At 34.9% G+C, this 25,175-nt stretch overlaps 3 protein-coding genes across 5 annotated transcripts in view; 2 read left to right on the top strand and 1 right to left on the bottom strand.

Annotated features, from left to right (window-relative positions):
* LOC128202890 (5'-3' exoribonuclease 1-like) overlaps positions 1-6,148 on the top strand; it is a 42,681-nt gene extending 36,533 nt beyond the window's left edge. The window contains exons 35-40 of the mRNA XM_052904060.1: positions 367-737; positions 1,055-1,130; positions 2,480-2,596; positions 3,231-3,357; positions 3,833-4,104; positions 4,383-6,148. Of these exons, the coding sequence (XP_052760020.1) occupies positions 367-737; positions 1,055-1,130; positions 2,480-2,596; positions 3,231-3,357; positions 3,833-4,104; positions 4,383-4,715 (1,296 nt within the window). The 3' untranslated portion in view covers positions 4,716-6,148. The remainder of the gene's footprint in view (positions 1-366; positions 738-1,054; positions 1,131-2,479; positions 2,597-3,230; positions 3,358-3,832; positions 4,105-4,382) is intronic.
* A 2,843-nt stretch (positions 6,149-8,991) lies between these two features.
* On the top strand, positions 8,992-18,022 carry LOC128245699 (tumor necrosis factor receptor superfamily member 14-like). 3 transcript variants are annotated; one of them, XM_052963922.1, is made up of 5 exons: positions 8,992-9,458; positions 10,808-11,346; positions 11,585-11,758; positions 12,021-12,221; positions 13,438-18,022. In XM_052963922.1, the coding sequence occupies exons 2-5, from the start codon at positions 10,890-10,892 to the stop codon at positions 13,722-13,724; spliced, it is 1,119 nt and encodes a 372-aa protein (XP_052819882.1). In that variant the 5' UTR covers positions 8,992-9,458; positions 10,808-10,889; the 3' UTR covers positions 13,725-18,022. The 3 variants fall into 3 exon arrangements, with proteins under 3 accessions (XP_052819882.1, XP_052819884.1, XP_052819883.1); XM_052963924.1 differs by having other exon boundaries at positions 8,992-9,138; XM_052963923.1 differs by lacking the exon at positions 8,992-9,458 and adding an exon at positions 9,876-9,961.
* Positions 18,023-20,687: 2,665 nt separating this feature from the next.
* On the bottom strand, positions 20,688-25,098 carry LOC128202912 (tumor necrosis factor receptor superfamily member 14-like). The gene is made up of 5 exons (XM_052904084.1): positions 24,941-25,098; positions 23,338-23,907; positions 22,802-22,975; positions 22,326-22,514; positions 20,688-21,970 (listed from the first exon to the last, which is right to left on the bottom strand). The coding sequence occupies exons 2-5, from the start codon at positions 23,786-23,788 to the stop codon at positions 21,654-21,656; spliced, it is 1,131 nt and encodes a 376-aa protein (XP_052760044.1). The 5' UTR covers positions 23,789-23,907; positions 24,941-25,098; the 3' UTR covers positions 20,688-21,653.
* Between the last annotated feature and the right edge of the window lie 77 nt (positions 25,099-25,175).

The following is a 25,175-nucleotide window of genomic DNA, read 5'->3' on the forward strand; positions in this document are numbered from 1 at the left end:
TTAGTTGTGTGTTTGGTTGGTGGTCAACAAGCAGGACAAGTGGGTTCCCTCCAGCTTCTCTGATGTTCCCCATAACTAAAGACCACTCTCATATAACATGGTGCCAATGAGAGTGACAAAGTATAAACTAAATGTATTATAAACTTTCTTCACAATTGTTTTAAAAATTAATAAAGTTAAAACTCAAAATCTATCTCGTAAGTGAATAAGACACAAATGGTGTAGCTTTAAATTAATATGATATTTTCTGATTATAACAATGTACACAAACACATACCTAATTGAATTTATAACAGTTATGTAAGGTAATTGATTTTTTGAATTTTGATATAGTAATTTTAACAATTTAACTCCTTACATTGATAGGATGGATCTATGGCCATCAAGAAGTTGCTACATATCGCTGAGTCACCCAAGACAGAAAGTGATGAGGCCACGCCCCCTGGAGGGGAGGGAGGGAATGCTGGGAAGAGCAGCTATGGGAGACAACTCTCTGTGCAGGAACTGTTTGATGTGGCCAAACATCAGGCACCGGGAGCAGAACATCAACAACAGCAATCATACCAACAGCAACAACAAAACCAATATCAGCAGCAGCAACACCAACAACAGCAGAGGAAGGGTAGGGGCAGGGCCCAGCCCAGACAGCAGGATGCAGGGATCCAGCAGCAGGGTTACCAGGGAAACAGAAACAACAGGCCGGTTCTGCTCAATCCCCCGCCCAGGGGTGGCAATAGGTGAGAGAGAGTGTGGGTAATACAAACAAATGATGCCTGCAGTTAAAGGCAACACTTAGAAACTGCAACAAATTGAAAAAAAAAATCTAATCAACCCACTTAATTTCTTGTGAATTTAGTGAGTTAAACTAAAATAAGCTTCACATTTTTTCATTTATCAAAATAAAAGTACATGTACTTGTCAGTGCAGTGTTGTTTCTAGTACACATATATAAACATATATTATGTATATGGATATTAGCTACTGATATTGACCATAATTCTCCATTAAGTTATTAGTTGTTAAATTAGTTGAAAATGATAACCTTATTATTCAGGAACCCAGTAATGGAGCTGATGACATTCTGCCAGTCTCTGCAGATGGGACTGCCCATGTACGACTACATACCAAAGGTCAGTTGAGAGGACAGGCAACTATAACTAGTCTCTAATAGGGTAGAAAAATAAAGATGTTGCCATACTGTATGTAATAAGCTGGTTTTACGCGGTTTTGTACTGAAAGTTTTGAGACTGCACTTATAAAAAACATACCACTCACAGCATGAATTTAAAATTTATCAACTGACAATTGTATCTAATATAAACAAATCCAAGTTTCAATGATATACTAACAAGTGAACGTATACAACAAACATAACAAAAAGGACAGGTTACAAGCCACGGAGCACTTCGTTGTCTCATTGCGCCAATTTCCCTCACTGTCTTCCGCCAGTCTTCTTGTAACCTGTCTCGCACTGAATTACGCAACTTTCATTCACGACTGACGTTCTGCCGCTCCCCTTTTAATCGCACACATTTCCATGCCCTCACTGAAACGTCCATGCCAGCGGAATACCAAAGCCCTTGAACATGTTAGCTTTGATTTATCCCTTGTTAGAAAATGCATAAGTATTTGTATGAGTCATCCCCCGCTGTGATCACAGTGTTTGAATATAGCGCGATGCTCCGTGGGTGACGTCAACATTGGAATTTCTTTCCGACATCTTCAAACTACCTCTCTACTTCCGTTGAACGTTGCAAACAGTTCTACAGTTAGATGGCGTCAATAATATGTGCATTGATGCAGCTGACATCATAGTGTTGTCATATGTTTTGACATGAGGTTTTTGAGTCTATTATTCAGACGCAGTAGAAGGAATTGTGAACAATTTTCAGAAAACGTAAATTTGACAGTGCTCCGTGAAACGCTGGATGGGTTTGTCTTGACAACCATTTCCTTCCTTATTATGAGATAAATATAATTTTTTATAAGGAAAATAAATAGTCATGTACACAGCTGTTGATTGTTTGTTGATTTATATTAAAAACATTCTGAAATATAAACACAGTCTCAAAACTTTCCGGAAAACCCTTGTACAGTTTTTGTCAATAAGGTTATAGGAGTGATGTACTTAAATTCTTACTACTACAGACCTTGGCTAGATCTCAGAACCTTTGCCAGATATTCAAATAAACTTCATACACCACCTAAACAATACATATAGAGTGAGGCCCGCAACAATGACCTTGGCAATAGTTGATTTATGCCTCTTGTGGTGACTGCTCGGCACTTTCATTTTGGTATTATATCATACTAAGTTGCTTATCATATTTTCTTGGCATGCTGATTGTTTCACTATCTGGCGGTATAAATGGCATCTACTTATTGTCACATGCTAGTTTGTCTGGTGACAGTTTGCCTTAAAAATATCATGTTTAGAAACTAAATGTAAAATTTATATAATTTGCATGTTATCTTTCAGAATGGTGTTTACTTCTGTGTAGTAACCCTCTTCAATGGCGCGAGATTCCAGGGAGCCCTGTGTAAAACCAAAGAGGAGGCCGCAGAGTCTGCAGCCAGTGTGGCCTTACTGCAGCTGGTACGGCTATAAATAGATATGATGTCATGTCTATAAATATATTACTGAATATAATATTGAATACAATGAGTGATACAGCTCAAAACAAAGAGATGTTATTAGACAATTTAATTATTAAATCATAGTTATAACCCCAACAAATTATAAAGTTCATGGGAATATATATATTATAGGTCCATTGATCAGTCTGTTGGTTTTGTCTTGATGATTACTCATGGAATGGTTGCCAGGTTTTCTTTTTTTGTTACATATGTTTAACAGCATAAAATACAGGTCAGGTACAACTATGGTTACTAATTAACAATTTTTGACAGAGCTCCTTGTAAGAGAAATAATTTCCATCTCCTGTGTCCAGGCAGTGCTAGGGGTTAAAGGGTTACTGGGGTTACTGCTGAGACAGCTCTAGTTATGAAATACATAAGAGAAAAACAAATCATTGATTTGAAAAAATCAAAAAAATCTGTCCATTATAAAAAAACTATGTTTGTATTTATTTATTAAGGAAGAAACAGGATTTTATTATGTATAACCGATTTTAAATGGTGTCTTCTCTTTGGTGAATTGTGTACAAGAATTGACTCTCATGGTAACAACAGCATTCATGGCCTGACATCCTTGTAATTTTCCCCTGCAGCGAGGCAGCATGCAGCAAATGGCCTCATACCAGATGATGTCAGGATTTCTTCCCCCTGGTGCCCGACCCCCAGGACGCCAGTTCCCCTCTCCCAACTCAGCTTTCAGCCCTGTCAGCAACCCTCCAGGTATGTTTAGGGGCATACACAGCCATGTTTGTTGGAGCTTTGCTAGATTTTAAAGCGTTTCTAATCAAGGGAAAGACTCTAGTTTCGTTTGGTTTACTGTTGAGCATCTGTGTTAAAGGGGTACAGGTACAAAAACAAAACAAAAAAATTGCGTAGCTTTTGGTTTTGAGATTTTTAATGATGACTACTTTACCATTTTGAAGAGTATTAATTTTGTTGTTTTTTTTGAAGTACATCAACTCCAATATCAGAAAGTTAACAAGTAGGCAGAGAAGTGCAGTTAGTGCAAATAAATTATTAGTAAACTGCATACAAAAATCCTTATAAAAATTACTTTGGATGTGTAGTACATATACTGTATAATTATAAAATGTCTTTATGCATGAGATTTGTAATGCAAGTTTGATTATCATGTGACTGAAGTGAGTAACATTTTGAGAATGCAAATCTAACACACTGGTATGATGACCTTCAGGGTTTTTCCAAGGTCAAGGACCCCCGCATCCAGGTCACCACCCTGGTCAGTGGTACCAGCAGCAAAACAGGGGGAAACCTGGGAACCAGCAAGGATATCCTGCAACCAATCAGCAGCCTCCTTTCTCACAAAATCAGTCTCACTCTGGCTCAGCCAATCAAACAGAGGATTTCTCGAGATCTGACAAGCCATTGGCAGGTGCATCAACCAGTCAGAATCAGCCAGGGAAAACTAAACCAACCAGTGTAGTTACCCCGTTTGTTCCTTTGCAGGTATTCACACTAACATAGCATGTTCTTTTTCACACTGAGTAAGAAACTCACTGTGTAACTACAGCATGATTTTTCTTAGATTTTTTGAGAAATTCACTTTGATTAAATGTGAATTTGGAAATGTCATTTAACTGTTAACAGTCCAGTCAATTATTTATCAATTACAAGCAGCTGTTGGTCTGAACATGTCTTTTTTCTCTTTGCATAACTATGAAAGATATTTTTCAGTAATGTACAAGGGTTTAGACTTTCATTCAAACTGTATTATGATTTTACAGGTCACCCGTAAACAGACACCACAGAAAAGCAGGAAGGGTTCTGCATCAGATGAGAGCTCTTCCAAATTGGAGGAGGAAAAAATAGCAAAGGAAGATAAACCAAATGTACTTAACTCTTCAAATAAAGATTCAAAAGTGTCTGTTTCAACATCTGAAAATGTAAGCCAAGGTTTAGCAGGTGGTTCAGCTCATGGGAAAGTTGACTCTTCAAAAGGAGGTCCGAAATCTTCACCTAAAACTCCCAAAGATAAGACAACTCCACCTAGAACAACTGGAAGCTCTTCAAAAAAGCCTAAAAGGAGATTAGCTGCTAACTTTGGCAATATGCAATGATTGTCACACAATTCAGGAAATTACATATATCAAGACTTATCATTTACTTAGTCCGATCCAGAAGTGCTATTTTTGTCACTAGTAGAAAATACTTTATGAATACAACTAAGAAGGAGCTCAGTTTTTTTTAAAAAACTCATAACATGGAGTGAAAAGCACACTGCCTGTTCACATATTCATCTTTTATGTTTACGCCTATTCCAGTTTAACATAAACCCCACCCCATGAAGGCGAATAAAGTAATTTTATTGGGGAGGTTCATGTTCGTTTTTTGCTTGCTACTAACTAAATAAACTTGTGACCGTCCTATCTGAAAGTGCCTTCCTCAGGATGGAAGTGCGCTTAAAAGTAATAGCCCTAATTCTAATCACATTGATTTGTTCATAAATAAAGTTGTGTTTTTTTAATCCTTTTTGCACAAATATTTTGATAGGTTTTATGTTGTTGTTTTTTTTAAATTGTAGAAAAAAAAGTTATCCTCAAAGCATTTGTGTCTGTTTGTGCCATTATCATATAGTGTTTTTAACCTTTGTTTTGAACAAAAAACTTAAAAGCTATGTTAAAAGCATAACTGACTTTATAAGCATGCCTAATATGACAATATTTTTCCATTTGCCTTGTCCTTTATAAAGATGAAATTTGACGTTCATGACGTCATTATTTTAATGTTGCGCTCCGATTGGATAAGCGCGATATCATTTAACCATTGATATTCGACGCTACAAACATCAGATACTCTTTTATACACATGTATATTTTCGGTATCATTTCTTTTAGAACAAATACTCCATTGCAGGAGATACGGCTAATCTTAAATCATAGCGAATAATAATTAAAATTGTAAAGAAGTGGTCGCATTTTTTCGTGTGTTTATGCTGTAAGAACACAGAAGAGCAAGCGAGCATATTACCAAGAAGTGCAAGTGGCCTTTCTGAAATTTGCTCGGGTGCCCTACTGCGTTCATACACCATGAACGCAAGTAAAAATGCGATCAATCCTTATATGGCCATGTTTAGCCAGTTGCATGGCTAAGGTGCAAGTACATTGTAAGTGTGTTTCTAGGCGTCTTATAATTGTTTTATAGTGCGTCTAATAATTGTGCTTCATGTATTCATCTAGTATTTGTAAATCGGTTTATTTGTTTATTGATGAGGAATTCTTGGCAGTATTGGTTAGAGTAATACATGTTTGGGTACTTCTAATGAATTTTCATACAAATTAATATCTTATTTTTGAATGGAGAATTTCCATTGTACAACGCAGTTAGGTTAAATACAATGTTTTGACTGCGTACAAAGTTTCGCTTTTATAGGTTGTTTAAGACACAGCCATTGAGTTGGCTAGCCTTTTTGAGTAAATTTTGTGGATAGTTTTATGTCCATTTGACTGTTTTATAACCTTTGCGAAATCATTAAACTGTTGATTTGAGTTTACTTTTTTCTCCTTGTGAGCTTGTTTTTTCCGTTTGCACAACTTTGCTAATGCCCAAAATATCTTAGCCACTTGACGGTTTAAACTGGATCGTTTGCTTGACAGAAATGCATGTTTATGAAGATTATACGTTTTTTAGCTCGACTATTCGAAGAATAGGTGGGCTATACTACTCGCCCCAGCGTCGGCATCGGCGTCTGGTTAAAGTTTTAGGGCAAGTTGGGATTTTCACTTAAAACTCCAATACCATTCATTCAATTGACTTAATACTTCACACTTTTGTTAAGAGCCATCACATAATGAGCTTAGATAACCCCATATTATCTTTAATACAAATTATGGCCCCTTATTGACTATGGACCTTCGGTTAAAGTTTTAGGGCTGGTTGGGATATTTATTAATAACTTCTATACCCTTCATTCAATTGACTTACACATACTTCACACAATTGTTCAGTACCATCAGCCTATGAGGTTACATAACTCCATATCCTTAAATTCAAGTTATGGCCCCTGATTGACCTAGGTTAAAGTTTTAGGCAAGTAAAAGTTAAGGGCAAGTTGGGATTTTAATAAAAAAAACTTCTATACCGTTCGTTCAATGCACTTAATGAAATTCAAAATTATTTACGACCATCTTACAACAAGAAACATAATACCATTTTAACCCAAAATACAAATTATGGCCCTCGATTTTTTAAGTTTCTTTTGAAAGGCATATTTGTATATTCTTAACAACATTTTCATCATGGGAAATCAAGTCATTGAATGACTTGCGTCATTGTTTGGGCGGGATGGTAGGAGGGCAGCATCAAAGTCACCTTATGTATCGACTAGTTTTAGTTAGGTTTGACATAAAGAGACCAAACTTGGCAATATTACATCGTTATTGTATTCACTTCTAAGTCAAAGCGGCGTAGTCGAGCGCGCTGTCTTACAACGGCTCTTGTTACGGAAATATATCAGTTTCCGGGAGCGATCGTGCATTACCGGTCACTTCCGTGACAAATTTAGCGATGGTTGCCTCCGTCTGATCGTCAATTTAAAAGTATAATGGTTTATTATCGGTAGCTGAGTTTAAGCTGAACTTTAAGGAATACGTATATTTTGTCCAGATGTTGAATCAAGACCAAACACTCACAGTACTTTGGAAATAAAGGGACATGTACTGTACATGTCCGCTAGATCGTAAAAAGATACACATTTGTTTAAATGCGTGATTATAAGCCAAAGGTCGTGCCATTAGAACTTCGTATAAACAAAAGACAAAATTAAACTGCTTCTTGTGACATATGTTTAAGGGGCTACCACAAGCATGGTACAACGATTGTTTCCATTTCGATACTTCTCCGCTACCAACTGTGCTGTGTTGCATCAACTGACAATTTTTTAAACAAGTGATTTATCGAAATAACTGGTAGAAAGATATATTCAAGACCTACTACACCTACAAAGTATTCTAGATAATAGTGGTCCGGAATATCAGGTCAAGTTGAGCCTACAACAGATGTAGAAAGGTCTTTAGAACTGAGAATTGTTAAAAGCTGCAAAATAAGGGGATTTGATACACACAATAGGGGTTTGTACAATCTCAAATCCAGACACTCTCATTGATTCTTTGCATGATATGTCGCGAAAAACTATACTTATTAAGCTAGGTTTAAGGTGTTTTAAACATAGCCTTGTTTTGATGCAATTGTGAAATAATTGTGTCTTTACATAAGAATTTTGGAGTATTTGATGTCTGTTTGAGACTGTTTCCTATAACAAGTTATTGTTTGAGATTTCAGCACTTGATTAATCCTTCTGTCATATTTTTTAAGATTGAAAAACAAACATTTAAAAATATTACCGTTTAATGAGTAATTGTCCTCTCGCTTTGAACACGGGTATATTAAGCACTCGTAAATTGATCACTTCATCGTCATCTCAGTCATCCCGGATTATAACACATACCTAGTTTGGTTCTAATTTGTAACCTTTCAACAAGGAAGTTAATGGGAATATCTGCAGCGACGGACAATAACAAACATACATAAGCCATAAATCTTCGTATGATGTGTGATGTTAAAGTAGCTCGCTCATGGTTTGTAAAATGCACGTTTTTATCACGAAATAAAGTGTTGCAAATCATAAGGAGTTTTGAAGTAAAAATACCAAATGCAGGAACCCTTCAGGAAATATTAATATCTGCTCAAATAGCGTATTTGAAGACCACGAATTAATTACGGCTGTGGTGTTGCGTGATTGGTTAATTAACATGATCACTTGATGTTATCAATGTATGCTTAACATGTCAACATATCCACCAATTTTGTTCAAGTCCCGATGGTCGTGTGGGCTTGTTTCTTGACTTTTCCGGTGTGGATTTGTTATGCTAAAATTGAATGTTTTCTGCAATTTCGATATGGTAGAGTTAAATAATGATAAAATAAGTGATTTCAGATGCATTACCGGGACATTTGTGTGGTCCAAAAACATGAGCGAGTCACTTTAACGGTTTTTTTTCAGTTATTCATCATTTGCCCTGTCTGCGATTGAATTTCTTAGGAACGCAAGCATACTTTAAATCTATAAAGAAGATAACTCTATATTTAAGCAAGTTCGCAAAAGGCTTACTGTCGATCGCCAAAGGTTTTTTTTTATTTTAATAACAAATTTGCTGAACTCATTGTGTATAATGTGACGACCCGTGACATATCATATATTTATCATATACGCGTTTCTATCAAATTAAATTACATTTGTATATTATATTTCACATCCAGAACTCCTCATTTTTATCGAAAACAACGTAGTTGTCAAATGACCGAGGCGTTCCGAATGAATATGTTATGGACGCTCGAAGTAGTTCTACTCTATGAAGTTATGAATGCCAAGTTAATAAACCAAATATCATTAAAAAAACACAATTCAATCTGTAAAACGGCAACAAAATCAAAGCTTATGGATTTTATCGAGTTGAAAAATGTGTATAAGGACAATTGAAACAGGTTTAACATAATCAATATCATATTTAAACTTTACAAACCTGAAATACGTTCTGATTTATAAACTTTCATGAAAATAACAAATGATATATACATAGAATATAACTATAATTATATTCAAACGAATATGATAATTAAGGATTAACTGAGTTTAAATGTTGAAATTTGAAACAAAGATCAAAATAACCTGTCAGAAAATTATCTTGTTGATGGAAAATTTACGTTAATACACTGGAATATTACCATTCCGTGGCTCATTTTGTGTTTGAATGGACATTATCAAGTGGCACTACACATACTTAAGAAGACATTAAGTTAGTAAGGTAAGACTTTCGATTAAGTGGGGCCGTGTTTCAAAATACAAAGTCAGTTCGAAAATGGAGAGAAGTTTTGATTGTAACTCAGCTATCTCTACGATCGTTTTTCCTATTGTAATATGACCATATATGAATAAGTATTGTTTAAACCAAAGGACTGATCATGAAATGGCCATAACTTACTGGAGCAATCAGGTTGATTATCAGATTTGTCATGTACTCAAAAATATACTAGACTACACAAGCGCACCATCCAAGTTTACCTTTTATTTCAATAATGGAGAAAACGAGTAATAAAACACGCCCAAAATGCAGCATTTTGGACAGGAAATGATTACAATAACCCATTTTTCTGTTATTACGCAATAAATTTGAATAATATTTATAACACCTTCATCGTATGCATATTAACACTGTTTATATTTGACATTGTCAATGGTAATACGGGATGGGCGTTGAATACCTTTGTCGGGTGACTAACGAATACAAAGATAAAATGATGAAATTTGGTAAACAAAATATTTTATTATTTAGTGTAATACTATATTTTTATATTATAAAGTGGATTAAGTTAAGGATAACACTTATCCACTTTTATACTAAAACTTTGTTTGTCGACGTAGCTGTTTAGCTAATATTTGCAAATCTCATAGTTTTATTTTTAACCTAACAAACAACTGGTTTTCTTCTTTTTTTGGAATCCCATGACATGTAATGTTTTATTTATAGGAAGCGAAAGTGGAAAAGTAGTTTAAAAGCTGCACTCTCGCAAACTGATTATTTTGACATTTTTTGTATTGGAAGTAGCTAAATTTTGCGTAAATGACCGGAGAACTGCTGACAAAGAGTAGATTGCAGTAATCATTTTTCCGTTCAAAAATGGATGTTTAATGGTTGAAAGCGTTATTAAAGCTTGAAGAAAAGTGAAATTTTCAGCATTTTTCCATACCATTGAGATATGTTCTTATTATGTCCATATTGAAGGTATTGATGCCAAAAATCAGCTGTTTTTAGGACATAAAAATAAAAAGACCTTAACTGGCAATCTGTAAGAGTGCAGCTTTAATAAGGATGTGAACAAAGACACACAGATTAGATCAAACTGAGTAACTAAAGAAAAAAATAAAGACACACACGCACACCAACGCACACACACCATTATTATATTCTCTTTGAATTTGAATGTTTGGTGGCCTAAATAATATGGACTAGTTTAAAAAGGTCAATCGTTAAATCTATAATTGTTCCGAACATTTATCAGTTTATCATTATCTGTTTATCAGTGTAAGAATAATTCCCATCACGGTCAATGCAAGTTGTATATAGGTCGTCATACATTGTTTGTTGTTTTTCAGAATTTGCCTCGTGATAAGAAAGAGACTTGCTTGAGAAACCTCCTGGTAGGAACGTTTTCAAGCATCATCTGAAACAGCTGAAATGCGCTTCAGGAAATACTGCAAGCTAATTGCATGTTTCCAACACATATTGTGCACAGTTTATGTTGTATCTGCTTTGACAAACAACTGTCTAGAGGAAGCTTATCATCCTTACTACCAGACCACTGATGACAGATTTTGTAAAAAGTGCCCACAGGGGCACTATTGGATTCAGGACTGTGACGATAATGGTGAATCGGCCCACTGTGCACCATGTAAAAATGGCTCATACTCGCCATGCTACAATATTGCCCTTACATGTGAACCCTGTGACATCCATTGCCCGGGGCATAGTAACCAAGAAGCGTTTTATGACAGAGAATATATAAGTGAACCATGCACTGCCACCTCCAACATTAAATGTACTTGTAAACCGGATTTTTACCGAGAATCCGGACCAGAAGGGCTTTGTCTACAGAAAATACCATGCAACCCCGGCCAAGGAGTTGTCTTTCATGGTAAATCTTATTGTCTCATACTTAAAGGGTTATCGCCAAATAACAGTGTTATAGTATGTAAGCAGACAACAGATCATTTATAATTTAATCAATTCACATCAAATACGTAATAAAGTAGCAAACAAACAGACCAATTATGGACTGGCAAACGAAATTCCCCTCAAAAGTTATTTTGCAAAGAATACTTTAATGAACCCGACAAAACGCTGCTTTATCAATTGTTTCATATCAAATTCAGCTACTGATTCCCAGACTGAGTGTCAACCGTGTGTAATTGGTTTAACTTTCTCGAACACATCGTCTTTCACGGAAGCATGCAAGGAATGCACCAAGTGTGCAGCGGACGAACACGTAATCCACGACTGTAACCCTAAATACGACCGAGTATGTGGCAAAAATGCATCGATTAACGGTACTTAATATATATAAATTAACTTTATTAATTTTATCTGTCAAAACCAAGCATACCTCACATTATGATAACATTGAATGTCCCTCGTATTCGAAAATGCATTTAGCTGATCGGAAATGTTTGATATAATAATTAGTTATATAAGCATTTTATTGTATTTCCTGTCCAATTTTTAAAACCACGTTGCATTACATCATTTTAGCGTGATACATTGGGCTAAACTATGATTTGTTGCGGTATGACATTAGGTATTTACTTTTAGGTGATACAACTGCTGCGATCGATGAATCCAAAGAAGATTTCATTGTGCCTTTAGCAGTGTCATTAACACTAGCATTTGTTATCGTGGCCGTCATTATTGGAATTTATGTTATCCGGACAACAGAACGCGGTAAACGCATCTGGAAGAGATTGTACTGCAAGAAGAAAGCTCAGCCAATTCTAAGCCACACCAACAATAAATGTAAGGAGCATTTTAAATCTTTCAACTGTCGTAATTTTGTCCGATTGATCTTTTCATGTTAAGATGGCTTGGATTCTTTTGTTGTGTATTACCTTGCAAAGTTTTAACTAATTATATGTATTGATTGAAAAAAGAAAAGAATCTTTAAAAAAAAATAAACTGTGGTAAATATTAAAATATGACATTTACTCACAATTTAGACGATATCATTTTCTAAAAAGGGAGCTATATTGTGCCTGATAATAACATATATATAATTAATATCTGGCACTATATACATATTTATATTCTTTTGGGCACAATTACCTTAAGCTCATTTCTTGTGCGAAGGGTTTGGTCTAAATTATGAGTATAAAAGAATGTCGTTAAATCTACAAAATTTAGACGTTTAAATGAAACCACAGGGCAAAAGATATCGCAAAACACAAGAATGGCACACATTTCTTTCGCCTCGTTTTTATAATGTTCTACTAGCATGTTCACACTGTCGATAAAATCGTCCCATACGTTTCCATTTTCAATGCATTTAAGTGTTGTAGATAGAACGTTTGTTACTGAGACATGTGAAAAACAGTGTTTTACTGACACTCTGATACAACCAAGAGATAAAGCGTGTTTATGAGATCTACTGTATATGTATTGCGGTTAAGGTGTCACTGAGTAGGCTAAGAGTTCGATTTAAACAATCACAACTGTCTCATGCACGAATACCAGTACTGGTGTCTACCGATCAAATAAACTCAAAATCAAATTTCTTTAAGGTATAAGCTTTCGTCAGAATCGACCTGTATTATTTATTAATAATCAATTTTAGAGCGATTTGCTACGTATACAGCAATATAGAAATCTCTCTTTTATTCCAAATTTCTGTAAGAACATTATAAGCATGAGGCGATGATTTTTCAACGGCCACGCTGGCAATCAAATGAAAAAAATGTGTCCAGTGAGGAAAATAAACCGCACTCTATTTGAATGAAACCGAACGTTAGATTGTTAAACTCACTGATTGTTATTATTTTGTAACTATTACTATTATTATTATTATTATTATTATTATTATTATTATTATTATTATTATTATTATTATTATTATTATTATTATGTATCAGCATTGCAATTTTCTTTCACATAACTATAGTTGATATATGATTAATCAAATTTCATTTCTTTGAACGCATTATACATGATTATGATATAAATTAATTTCTAATACCAGGCAGGTGGCCACCAAGGCGTCCAAATGACAGGGAGTTGGGAATTATTGCCGATTGTTTTGCTGGAGACTATGACATCCTTGCTACACAACTCGAACTTCGTGACTCACACGTGTTCCAGATAAAACAAGATAACAATAGCTTCAGTTCACAAGCCTTATGCGTTCTAAAACTCTGGACTAATGAAAATGTAGGTGCATCTTTAGCAGAGTTAGAAAACATAATGCGAAACTTGCGATCTGTGAAGTTCGATTGGAAAGAGGCAAATAGAAGACTGAAGGTTACATAATATCATTAAGACATTCATATTATGTGTTGTGGTCTGTAAATGTCAGTAATTCAAATTCACGATTTCCTCAACCATGCAATCTAAGTTTTAAGGTATCAACACGATAATGATATGAATACAACCTTATGAATACAATTTTTTGTCACAATCTCAACTTACATTTACATTTGAACAGGAAAAACAACAAATGGGCAATACTTCTAAGAGACATGCTGTGTAAGTTTCGTTTTAATAAGGTATGGTTTGCACAATGTGATAGTGACAAAAATGAATTCACTAGCTTGTTTCAGCAAAGATGGAAAAGTAACGTAACACGGTAATTCATTATATCATTTTGATGATACCTTAAAACTAAGATTTCATGGTTCATGATATCGTCTAATGTGGACTACTTTCTTTACTTTTACATTGTGATAAGGCTGTCACAACTTTTCAAATTGTCAAACAATGAAGATTTATCTTTTACTTTTAACGATAATGTGTATGGGTATGGGAATTTGGGCATAGACTAACCAACACAAGTGTGATTGAGAGATTGTGAGTTAGTTAGAGCCTGGTATCTCACACTGGGCTTACGGTCACACGTTTTCCCTTGTGTATAATTTAAATAACTCGAATAACAGACTTATCCTGTGTTATTTATGATAGACTAGCGCCCAGTAACATTTTGCACCCAACGAGGGACATGAGGATAAACACTAAATACAGTGACAACTGTGATATTTACAAGGGTGATCTTGGACCATTGGATTTTAAAATCATTTGGACTACTATAGCATTATTGTTCTGGGTTTTGGACAAGTATATTCATTCCTATATTGGATAATGACTACATCACGCATGCTGTCAGGGGACAGTTATACCGTATCGTACCTAAGGGCGTGTGTACATAAAGAGTCCACGGGGCATTTGGAGCTCCCTGGCCTTCCAATGGACGTTTCGGGACGGCAGTTACGTTTTAACCCCAGGAGACGTTTTGCCGTAATTTACATGTTGTGATATGATTATTCTCGGAAATGTTTAGACAGTTAAACTGCTTTTTACACCAGGAGGTGCTATAGTGAATAATATAACTGACATTTTTTTACAACGAAACATGCTTTTTACAATTTTAATACTATTTTATCATTGTGACTAAGACATTTTTTACGTGCTAGTGACAAAGAATATTCAATGTTGCAGTATCAATATCATAACAAGTTTACCAATGAGTGGGTAGATTTATGTGACTGCAGTTATGGTAATGAAAATGTGATCAAGTTAATATCGTAACATTCAGTATGTACTGTAATCACGATTTGCTGCTCTTTTGTGTTGTCATACTGTATACTGTGATATTCTTAGTAAAGGAGACAATATATCACTTGCATGATTACACTTAACTTTATGGTTTAAGGGATGAATTATTTCATATTTCTCTAAACTGTTTTTGTATAAGCTCTTACAGACTTTTTATCTGATTCTATCTATATCTTATTAATTTATCAAGAAGAACATCATATTTCATGGCAAAATACTGCCATATCTGAAGAATTTTTAATTGATCTCAGATTATACTGCAATCACCATTGACCAATTTTACACTGCATATAGTTTTCACACATTTGTTAGAAATTATGTCTATTAGCTATTCTCATTTAGATTCTGAATAGTAAAAAAAATACAGTTGTATTTATTTTTCATTCAATTTAGTGTGTGTGTTTTTCTTGTATTTTTATTCAGACATGACAGTTGGGGAATTGTGATTTTGAATATTTTCAGACGAATAATTTCTGCCCAATTTTATGGACATTCCATTGGTTTATGGACGTCAAAATGTGTAACGAGACTGATCTTTTTAGAAACAAAACCCAGGGCCGGACCGTTAGTTGTATTTGAGGTGTAGTTTGTAGATCGATCTTATTAATAACTTCATACACACAGATGTTTTTCAGTGATCAGTAGCTGTAGTTTATTATACTATTAATTCAATAGAAAAGTTGTGTATTTATAAACTTAATTGTGCAATGCTCATAAACTTAATTGTGTAATGATATAAGGCAGGGGCGTAGCTAGGCCGTTTCGACGAATAAGCACTATTGTAAATGAAATAGGTAGATGGCCATTATGGGGGGTCTCGGTTTTATCATGGGTCAGAATTATACTATATAGCAAAATAAATTTCTTAGTACAGGATTATCAGCATTTTATCAACGAATATTCAATTAAAAAATGCTATGTCTAAATTCTCTAATTCAAAAATAGAAATTAAATAACGAAAATGCATATGAACGTTTCATTTAAACATTAAAATTACACCCTGAACAGTAATGCAAGACGTCGATCCTTCTTCGGGGCGAAGATGTCTATTACCCATTGCGTTTTGATTTCCCGTTCACGGTAAACGTAAAGCAGTCCAAGACCAGACAAACGTTCTGTTGTCATTGTTGATCGGAGATAAGTTTTTAACCTCCTCATCGTTGAGAATGGCCGCTCCGCAGTAGCGGTCGACACGGGCATAACCAGCAGTACTAAAATGCACATTCTTATGCTTGGGTATGTGTCTTTGGATGCTACAGCTATGCATTTATCCAATAAATCATATGCTGCAGCTGGCTCCAGCTGCCACTTGAGCCGCCACCGTATGCATTCCCGTGAAAATTCTGCTGCGTCACAAGTTAGGTCTCCTTGGTTTTCACGGAAAATGTCGGCGGCAACCTCGTCGGTTAAGTTCTTTACCTGATAATAGACTTTAGGTAAATTATCCGCACCAAATATTAACTTAAATGTGTATACTTAAACGTAAATTGCCGTCGTTGTTTTTTATTTCGCATCTTCCTGCACAAAATCAACCTTCGATTCAAGGTATAAACAGGAAGAAAAACGACACTGTATTTTTGAATGTTATATATATATAATACTAGTATATTACTTCATCAAAGAAATAGAATGTTGTATCTTCGCATAGAAGCTGATTAAAACCGAGTCGTTAACAAAATATCTAGTGTACCTGTGTAGGAATGAGATACTGGGCATTGCACCTAGCATTTCCCTGCAAAAGACGTACATCAAAGGCGGCCAAAAGGTGTTCCAGGAATGGCAGATACATGTTAGTCTTCCAAAACTGCGATGGTGTGTCCCTAGAAACGTTGGGCCGATTCTGCTGCTGCCCAAACTGTCGGGGTTTAGAAGGTTCCACACCAACATCATTTGCTAGGGGCACTACACATTTCATTATGCTTCACAAATAACCTAAACAAAATGTACCTCCTTGGGAAGGAAAACTCATAGAAATGTTCCAATTTTGCTATGAAGATGTTTAGTTTATCAGCATTATCAACTGTTTGAAGATCATCTTTGAACATGTCAAGATGAGGAGGTTCAAGGTTGACGTTTGACATTTTGAAACTTGCCGCTTTGTAAACATCGTTCGGATATATATATTTAGTATTTATCGACGATTCATTCATGACTGGACAATAAGGGAAACTCCTCACCAGGCGTATATAACTTGTATAACTGGTCCTGTATACTGCATGGATAAAACAGACGTTCCTTCAACTTAAAGGTAAACGAGGCTCTTACTGAATAATAGGATTTTGTTAGATTTTATTGTCTCAAATATTCAAAAAAGGCGACCCGCGAACGTTTCACCCCCCCCCCCCCTTACCCTTCAGTTTTTATTGCATTTTTGGCCCCCAAATATTTTCTGACTTGTGCGATTAATTGTACGCACGGGCGTATTGTGCGTAACGGCAGCTACGCCACTGTAAAGTGACCTTATTTCAGTTCATAGTGTTTGCACACTGTTTGATTATATTCAACCTGGCAATTATCTAATACATAAATACGTTTGTATATGTAAAGTCATAGTTATTTATACCTTTATATATTGGTCATTGCCCAAAACTTGTTTGTTCTGCAATAGGATGAGATATACTTTGTAATATCAATTTTACTTGGTACTTAAGTTTTTGGTATGACACTTATATTGAACTATATTTGTTTACGGTTGTGATTTTGGCCAGTGATAATTTGATTGCGGGTTTTGATGAGTCATTCAAGCATGAAGTTTGTGTACAAAGGTTTAACTCAATAAAAATTCAAAATCTTTAAGATATATTCCCTGTTATAAATGGTTCATGAGTGTTACGCTTTTTATATGAATATTATATATAATGTCATATGGATTCATTTTTGTATTATGTTCACTTAAATGATCGCATATTAAATTATTGCTTCGATGAAAAAGTTTATGTTTGTTGTTATATTTTGTCTGTATATGCTATATATAGGTATGTATGTACCTGAACGCATTGAAATTGATGAAAAAAAAACAACATTGTTAAGACTTTAGAATGAAGTGATTTGATTGATTATTATATTGATTGGTGTACGTTAAATCAAATTAGTTACTTGAAGGTTTGATGATGATTAAAGTATAAGTTTCGTGACTGATTGGAATTGAATTACATAATAGGTAGACTTGTACTGTTTGTGTACGAGAAACTGCTAATTGACTCCATGAAATAGGAGATTGAATATGATGGTCATTGAAATTTTTATTTTATTGATAAAATTAGTAAGGGTTTGGAATTTAAACGTTAATGAATACTATTCAGGAAAAGGGGTGCTCGTTTGAAAACAAAAAGGTATGCCCCTTGTAAATTGTTCGAATTAATGAATTAAATTTGAATTCATATTGTATTGTACTGTTTTACTTATCATTTGAAATCTTGGAATTAGTCTTGACATGAGTTGTATTAAAAAAATACACTGTTTCAAAGTCACAAAAGTTGTTGGAAAAAAGGAAGGGAAAAAGGGAGAGAAAAATACAATTTTAAATGATAGTCGTAAAACAAATGATGACGAGAAGTTGTTGAGAGGATTTCATGCATTACCGGTTCAGCTGAATGTTAAAAATCCAGGGGATTCAATTAAATTTAAGGAAATATGTGGTAGACTTTGTAGAGGAAGCTGAACATTTAATGCCGGTAGCTGCCGACAATATTAAACACTCTTACCATCTTTAAAAATTGCCCGCATTCTTTCGTAAAGCAAGCAAAGGATATGTTACTTGTTTAGTATTTAATGAAATAGACAACCTGGCTCATTGACAAATATTTATCAGAGGATCAGTTTTTATAAAGGACTAGGAGAGCACTTAAGGGTAAAGCTAGTGACCATTTGAGGAGAGTTGGGAAATGTTAGACGTTCAATACAGTCATCAGAAAGTGAATTTGGGAGCATTGAAATCCCTGCGCGTGTTATGGAGAAGTTTTTTTTTCTGTTGAACGGAAAGCTAAGGCAGATGTTTAAACTTATTCAACAAGGAGATTTGTTTAATTAACACTTTTATGTTCTTTCTGTTCCAAATCAAACGTCAGCGCATACAGAGTTTGGACACAATTTCAACGACGTCATTTCCTGAATGACGTTACTTGCGGCGCGTTTTAGGCATACAATAAAAAGAAGAAAGTTTGTTTCATTGTAAGATAGCAATATAATTCACCTTGTGAAGACCAAAAGGGATTATTTCGCTCGTGGTTATGCCACTCGTGAAATGAATCTTCTTGTGCCCACCCGGTAAAATATATATAACGATATTACACCGTGGAACATACATTTTCCTCTGTATATAAATGACCAACTTTTTAAACATATTTTATCGAAATGACAGTACAAAATGGTCCGAAGATATCTTCAAGAGGATCAGGTTAATTTTGTCGAGTATATTATGTCTGGGACAACTAACCAATCCTACTCCCACGTTATGTTGACTAAAATACAATCTTATCGATATGCTTAAGTGACATTGAAAAAACTGACAGATTCAACTCCAGACACTCGCATTGATAGTATGCTGGATATGTCGCGAAATGATATACTTTACATATTAAAGTGACACCCTTATTCAAAATCAAGACATACACAAGTATAACAAACATCAATTTTAACTAATAAGCCATTAACTTTTTACTAAATTTTGTTTTAATGGAAAATATTTATTACTGATTACAAGTTTGTAACCATGTATTTAGTAGCAGAGTGTGCAAATTTTTTAAATGATTGGTGAATGCTAAAAGATTTACTGTGGTCTTCTATAGTCTCATAAGGTAGAAAAACCGTGTTTTATGCTCAGTTCTTTCAAATTAAACTCGGTATTCATAAAAACAATTATTGCTCTTTCAAAGGCAATAAAATACAGAAGTTGTCAAAACGTTCAATCTGTGACAGTACAGCTTTAAGAGAGGTAGAAGTTGTTTTAAACATCGCCTTGGTCAGATCGAAATATGAATCGAGTTATTGTTAATATTCGGAATTTGGAGTTTCTGGTTTACGCATTTAAACTTTTCCTAAATTAAGTTTTTGTTTAAGATTTCAACACTTGCTTAGTCATAACGTCATATGCTTTAAGATTTAAAGAATATTGTTTTAATGAAGAAGTGTCGTATTTCGTTTTGAGCACAGGTACATTTAGCAGTGGTTCACTGATCCCTTTGTCGCCACCTGACTAATGCACGTACGTAGACAGTTATGTTCTAATTATTAACCTATCGATAAGTTTGGTTGTATATCTGCGAAGACGAACAATTACAAATACAAAACATTAGTCACGTTTAAATCGTAATATGAGGTAAACACATTTCAGTTTTTGTTCCGTTTTTCTTCTTCTCAAAGATAGGTCGTAAAGTAATTGAAACACCCGCGTGATTTACACTGCTGCATAAAGTCACGTTTTAAGAAGCCACATTATGTGTTGTGTTGCATATAGTGCCACAAAGTGACCTAATGTTATCACGAATAGCTAAATGTTTCCGCTATTCAAATAACGTTCCGAAAAGTGATCGTTTGGAACCTTCCAAGAAGCAATACAACATTTCCTAATGGTTAGAGTGCTCTAATTTGAAGAGTCACAACTGAACAAAAACAGTTAAGTTGCGTTTCATACAAGAAAGCCTAGCCTTCTATTAAATCACAGAGATCATTTCATAGCAGTATATTTTTTAAGTTTAAGTTTATAATTCATTTAAAAAAAATTCGATCATAGTTATCGATCTTATGATATTTATAAAAGAGTTCTGCCACAATTTTGATAGAATTGTGTACAGCCGCTCGCTACACTCCGCACACGCTACATATACAAGGTACTACAAAGTAATACATAGAAGAAAGCAAAAATGAATATCCACACGATTATAGGATTGCAATTTTACATGTATAAATGGCATGCCTACAAATCATTGTGCCAGTATTTGTTATAGTGTTAACATGTCATGTCTGCATAATTCCGGACCGTGTCCATTGCTAATAAAGAATAAACGGAGCTAGATCACATTTACTGAACTCAGGAATACATTCAAGGCACCACAAATACAGATCAACTGTAACTCAATTTAACAAAGAAATACCACAAAGGCACCACAAAGACATCTGCACAACAACAATGTCAAGATTTATCACAATAAGGTATAGCAATTGTCTTACGATTCATCTCCAATTAATGCTCATCAAATGCCCGACAAAGTAACACTGAACTATAATGCAAGTGAATATACATACGACATCACACTGTTATATACCTCGGGATGTACACATAATACAAAATTATAAATATTTTAGGTTATACACAGCGTGCTAACGTGCTAAGAGCGGTCCATGTACGTCAATACATAATTATTTGATACGCTTCCTCTAAGAAGTTCCCCAAGAAACAAACGAAGAAATAAACATACTTTATTAGGGTGCTCGGGTGAGCGATATAGTTTAAATTCTTAAGTGCCCTCATTTTATTAACATTTTTAAAATCTCACATCCTCGACAAATTCCAGCATTTTACTGTCAATACAATAATTTATTTCTCCTGTATATTTTTTTTCTATTCAATATGAATGAAGATTTGTTTTATAAATGTTTCTCTTTTTGTGACATGTTAGGTAAGTTGCTTGTTTATAACTGAGCGTTACTAATGTCGTATTGTTCGACGTTCAACTTTTTATTGGCATTTACCCAATTGAATTTCAGCGACTCCACGTTCCGCATTTCAGTCTCTAAATCTGCCAAAGTAGGAGCTGCCGTGGCATTGGCCCAGTCCAAAAGTACGGCAAACACTTGTGAATGAATGTCTTGGTTATGATCTCGCTGTATCCGGTAAACCCTTTCCGGCGAAACCTCCAGCTGTGTAGCAAGTATCTGATAGTCTCCAGTGAAACAATCGGCAATCGTTCCTAACTCCTTGTTGGTCGGTCGCCTGGATGGCCATCTACCTAATAAAATGAAATGTTCTTAGTTAGAAACGTATACGAAATTTCTCGTAAAAAGTGTTGCTCCTATAAGGAAGATGATGTTAATGTACAGATAATATAATTACGATTTAAAATATAAGCATCCTGGCCCCATTTACTTTTAAATGTATTATAAATCTTAAATGGTGCCAGTTAATAACCTTTCTACGGTCAATAAGCAAAGATAACAATGTTTGATTGTAATGAAACAAAAACATCAAAACAAATTGAATCATATAAGGCTTATAATAGATAGTAAAAGGAGTTGAGAAAGTTATTTAGTACTTACTGAAGGCTATTCGATAAAGAAAGTTTCGATTTAAACGATACAACTTACAACCAATATTTGTGTATCTCATTCGAAGCAATGCCTGACTATGACCGAAGCATCTTCTCCATGAGCCACTTCCGCATTTTGTTCTTAGGATACCAACGATAATGGCTACTATGACAATAGCAGAAGTAGCTAATATGGCCACGATCGTTACTGTAGAGTCGCCTTTTGGCGAATTTGCATCAACTGAAACTGAAAAAGAGATGAGTTGACATATATCACTTTTGATGAATATTAGCCACATTCGCTACACCCAATGTGGGATGTTTAAAAGTATTGCAGCGACAAGGACGCATGATAAGAGTGTAATTAAATGACTACCGGTCTCAGTCCCTGAAAGGCTAAACAATTATATTAAAGCATGTGCGTGTACGTCTTGACTTCTTATGCCCTCCACATTTTACTCAAAACGGTTGAAAATCTATCGCAGAATGATCACTGAAACTATAAGCGTAACTTTAAAATATTTCCTCACAAACCTGTTGTTGATGCCTGTCCACAAACTCGATCTCTCGACAAGGTACAGTCCTGAAGCATGTGTTCTTCCGGGGCACAGACGGTACAGTTCTGACATGGTTCACTGAGTGATGTGATATTTGAGAACGTTTTGCCGACCGAGCATACGTGGCATTGAGTCTGAGACTTGTCTGTTGCTGAAAGAGGAACGTGGTGGGGTCTTATTTCTTTTTAACCAACTTTATACCTGTTTTCCAATATTTGTAGATCAAAACGTTCTGGCGCTTAATTTTCGAAAATAATTAGATATATTAGGTTTGAAACACTGTCATATTGAGCTGTTAGACCGATTCACAAACTTAGCGATGGTTTAATCTCATTATTAACCAGATACACTCCAACAAACTTAACATTGAGAAGCTAACCAAACGACCCATGCGTACAAATTTATTTACACAGCCCAAAGTATATTTTTGATTTTGTTAGATACAAAGTGTTATGTGTGATTTACATGAATATCAGTACTTAATCATTACTTTGTCACAAAACTCCACTGTACCTTGTCGAAGCACTCCACTCCCAGGAGGGCATGGTTGTTTTTCCGTACACATCCCATCTTCCCCGGATTCTTTGTAATATGATTGTCTACAAGAACATTTTATGTTGGAGATGGCAGTGCATGCTTCACTGATATATTCCCTGTCTTTATACGCATCTTGATTGCTAAACCCTGGACAATGGGTGTCGCAGCGTTCACATGCAAGGGCAATATTGTTGCATGGAGAATATGAGCCTTTCGGACATGGCGTGCAGACTGCGTTAGTCAAGTTAAAAATGCAGTGGTGGAGCCAATAATATCCAGGTGAACATTTCATGCACTCTTTGTTTTCACCGACCTTGTAGTACAATTGTTTGGCTTCCGGTGGACATTCGAAACCAGAAGCCACTGCTATGTAATATAACAGTAATACTGAAAGCAGTATGGCTTCCGTGTTGCGTTGAAATTTCATTGCTGTTGCTTAGCTGTCAATTTATAATTTTTGACTAAGGCAGACACGTACACTAATCTGGAAAGCCTAGCAAACACTTTTTCTGTTTAGGAAGTTGTTTCATAGTGAAGAGGACAGGCCTGAAAAAAAGGTATGTCGTGTTTAACTGTAATACAAATATCAGCGAACGTTCAGAATACAGTTGTAGTATTAAATTATTAGCGGTAAACGATGCTAGGTTGACGCTTACTAAACTTATATAGCCTCAGTGACAATTATTTGATTCCTTGAGAAAATATGCTACAATCAGACCATTTCACCATACAAACCTTATTAGATACTGCGCCCTAGAATATGTTTGTTACGATGTTTGCGCAAAGTTAAGAATATGACCAAATCAAACTATTTATTTTAACAATGATCATTCAATAAAATGTCACATAAAAATATAATGAAAAGTCTCATAACGCTAACAAATTTCAATATGTTTAAATCAATTCAAGTCAAATCAATGTTGTTGTTTTTTACCAAGGTGCGAATAAACATAGTACGAGTCATGGAATCCCTTGAAAACCCTACATAGGTGAGAGTTGAAGCGTTAATCAACTAAAATCAGCCGTCCATTAAATCATCATTATTAAGACACGATAGATTACATTTCATGATACTTGAAAACTACAGATCAGTCGATAAACAAAAAATATTTGTTTTTAATTATTAGGCCTAAAAAATAAATATGTCTGTTTCGGATAACCCGACCCTACCTATAAAAATGCGCCGACCCTAACTATTTTTTTCCGTTTATGAGCAAAAAATATTCGTTAGCGAATAGAGAGTTACGAAGGGCGGATAAATGCATATTTTAATCAGAATTATTGTTTATATGATAAAACAAAGTCAGGCAATGACAGTAATGTAGGAAAGACTGCCATGTGTAAGAAAACACTCTAAACTTACGACAGATTTTGAAAAAAAAAATCAAAAAAATCCCGACCTACCCTACCTAGAAATTTTAGGAAGGTTACCCTAAACAAACAATTTTTTTTTGGCCTTATTAAAAAATCAACTTTCTGCATTATTAAAACGCATTCCTGTTTTGTTTATTGGTTACCCTCATAAATATTTACTACATGAATAAAATAATTTCTTCTCATACGGTAAAAGAAGCTTTACCTATTTCCTGCATCCACCAAGAGTAAATCCAAGTTCACAGAAATAATAGCCCTTTGTCGTCATGTCATTAGAAAAATGATCTACCTTAAACGGTTATATCAGTACTGCAGTATGTACAGAAATGACAGGTAAACACATGAGCTATTCAATTTATATAAACATATACGAGTACACTAACTTATTTTTAGATTGATTTTGTCAGCTATCACACGCGCTACCTAATTAATTCGGCATG

This window comes from Mya arenaria, chromosome 9, assembly GCF_026914265.1.
Source record: "Mya arenaria isolate MELC-2E11 chromosome 9, ASM2691426v1".
Classification (NCBI taxonomy): Eukaryota; Metazoa; Mollusca; class Bivalvia; order Myida; family Myidae; genus Mya; species Mya arenaria.

What these genes read in the sequence shown, in the direction of transcription:
- LOC128245699 (XM_052963922.1), top strand. Translation starts at nt 10,890, where the DNA reads ATGCGCTTCAGGAAATACTGCAAGCTAATTGCATGTTTCCAACACATA. An exon ending in CCAAGGAGTTGTCTTTCATG is followed by an intron (nt 11,347 to 11,584) that starts GTAAATCTTATT and finishes TATCAAATTCAG; the next exon opens with CTACTGATTCCCAGACTGAG. An exon ending in AAGCCACACCAACAATAAAT is followed by an intron (nt 12,222 to 13,437) that starts GTAAGGAGCATT and finishes TTCTAATACCAG; the next exon opens with GCAGGTGGCCACCAAGGCGT.
- LOC128202912 (XM_052904084.1), bottom strand. Translation starts at nt 23,788, where the DNA reads ATGAAATTTCAACGCAACACGGAAGCCATACTGCTTTCAGTATTACTG. An exon ending in GAGTGGAGTGCTTCGACAAG is followed by an intron (nt 22,976 to 23,337) that starts GTACAGTGGAGT and finishes TTCCTCTTTCAG; the next exon opens with CAACAGACAAGTCTCAGACT. An exon ending in TGGACAGGCATCAACAACAG is followed by an intron (nt 22,515 to 22,801) that starts GTTTGTGAGGAA and finishes TCTCTTTTTCAG; the next exon opens with TTTCAGTTGATGCAAATTCG.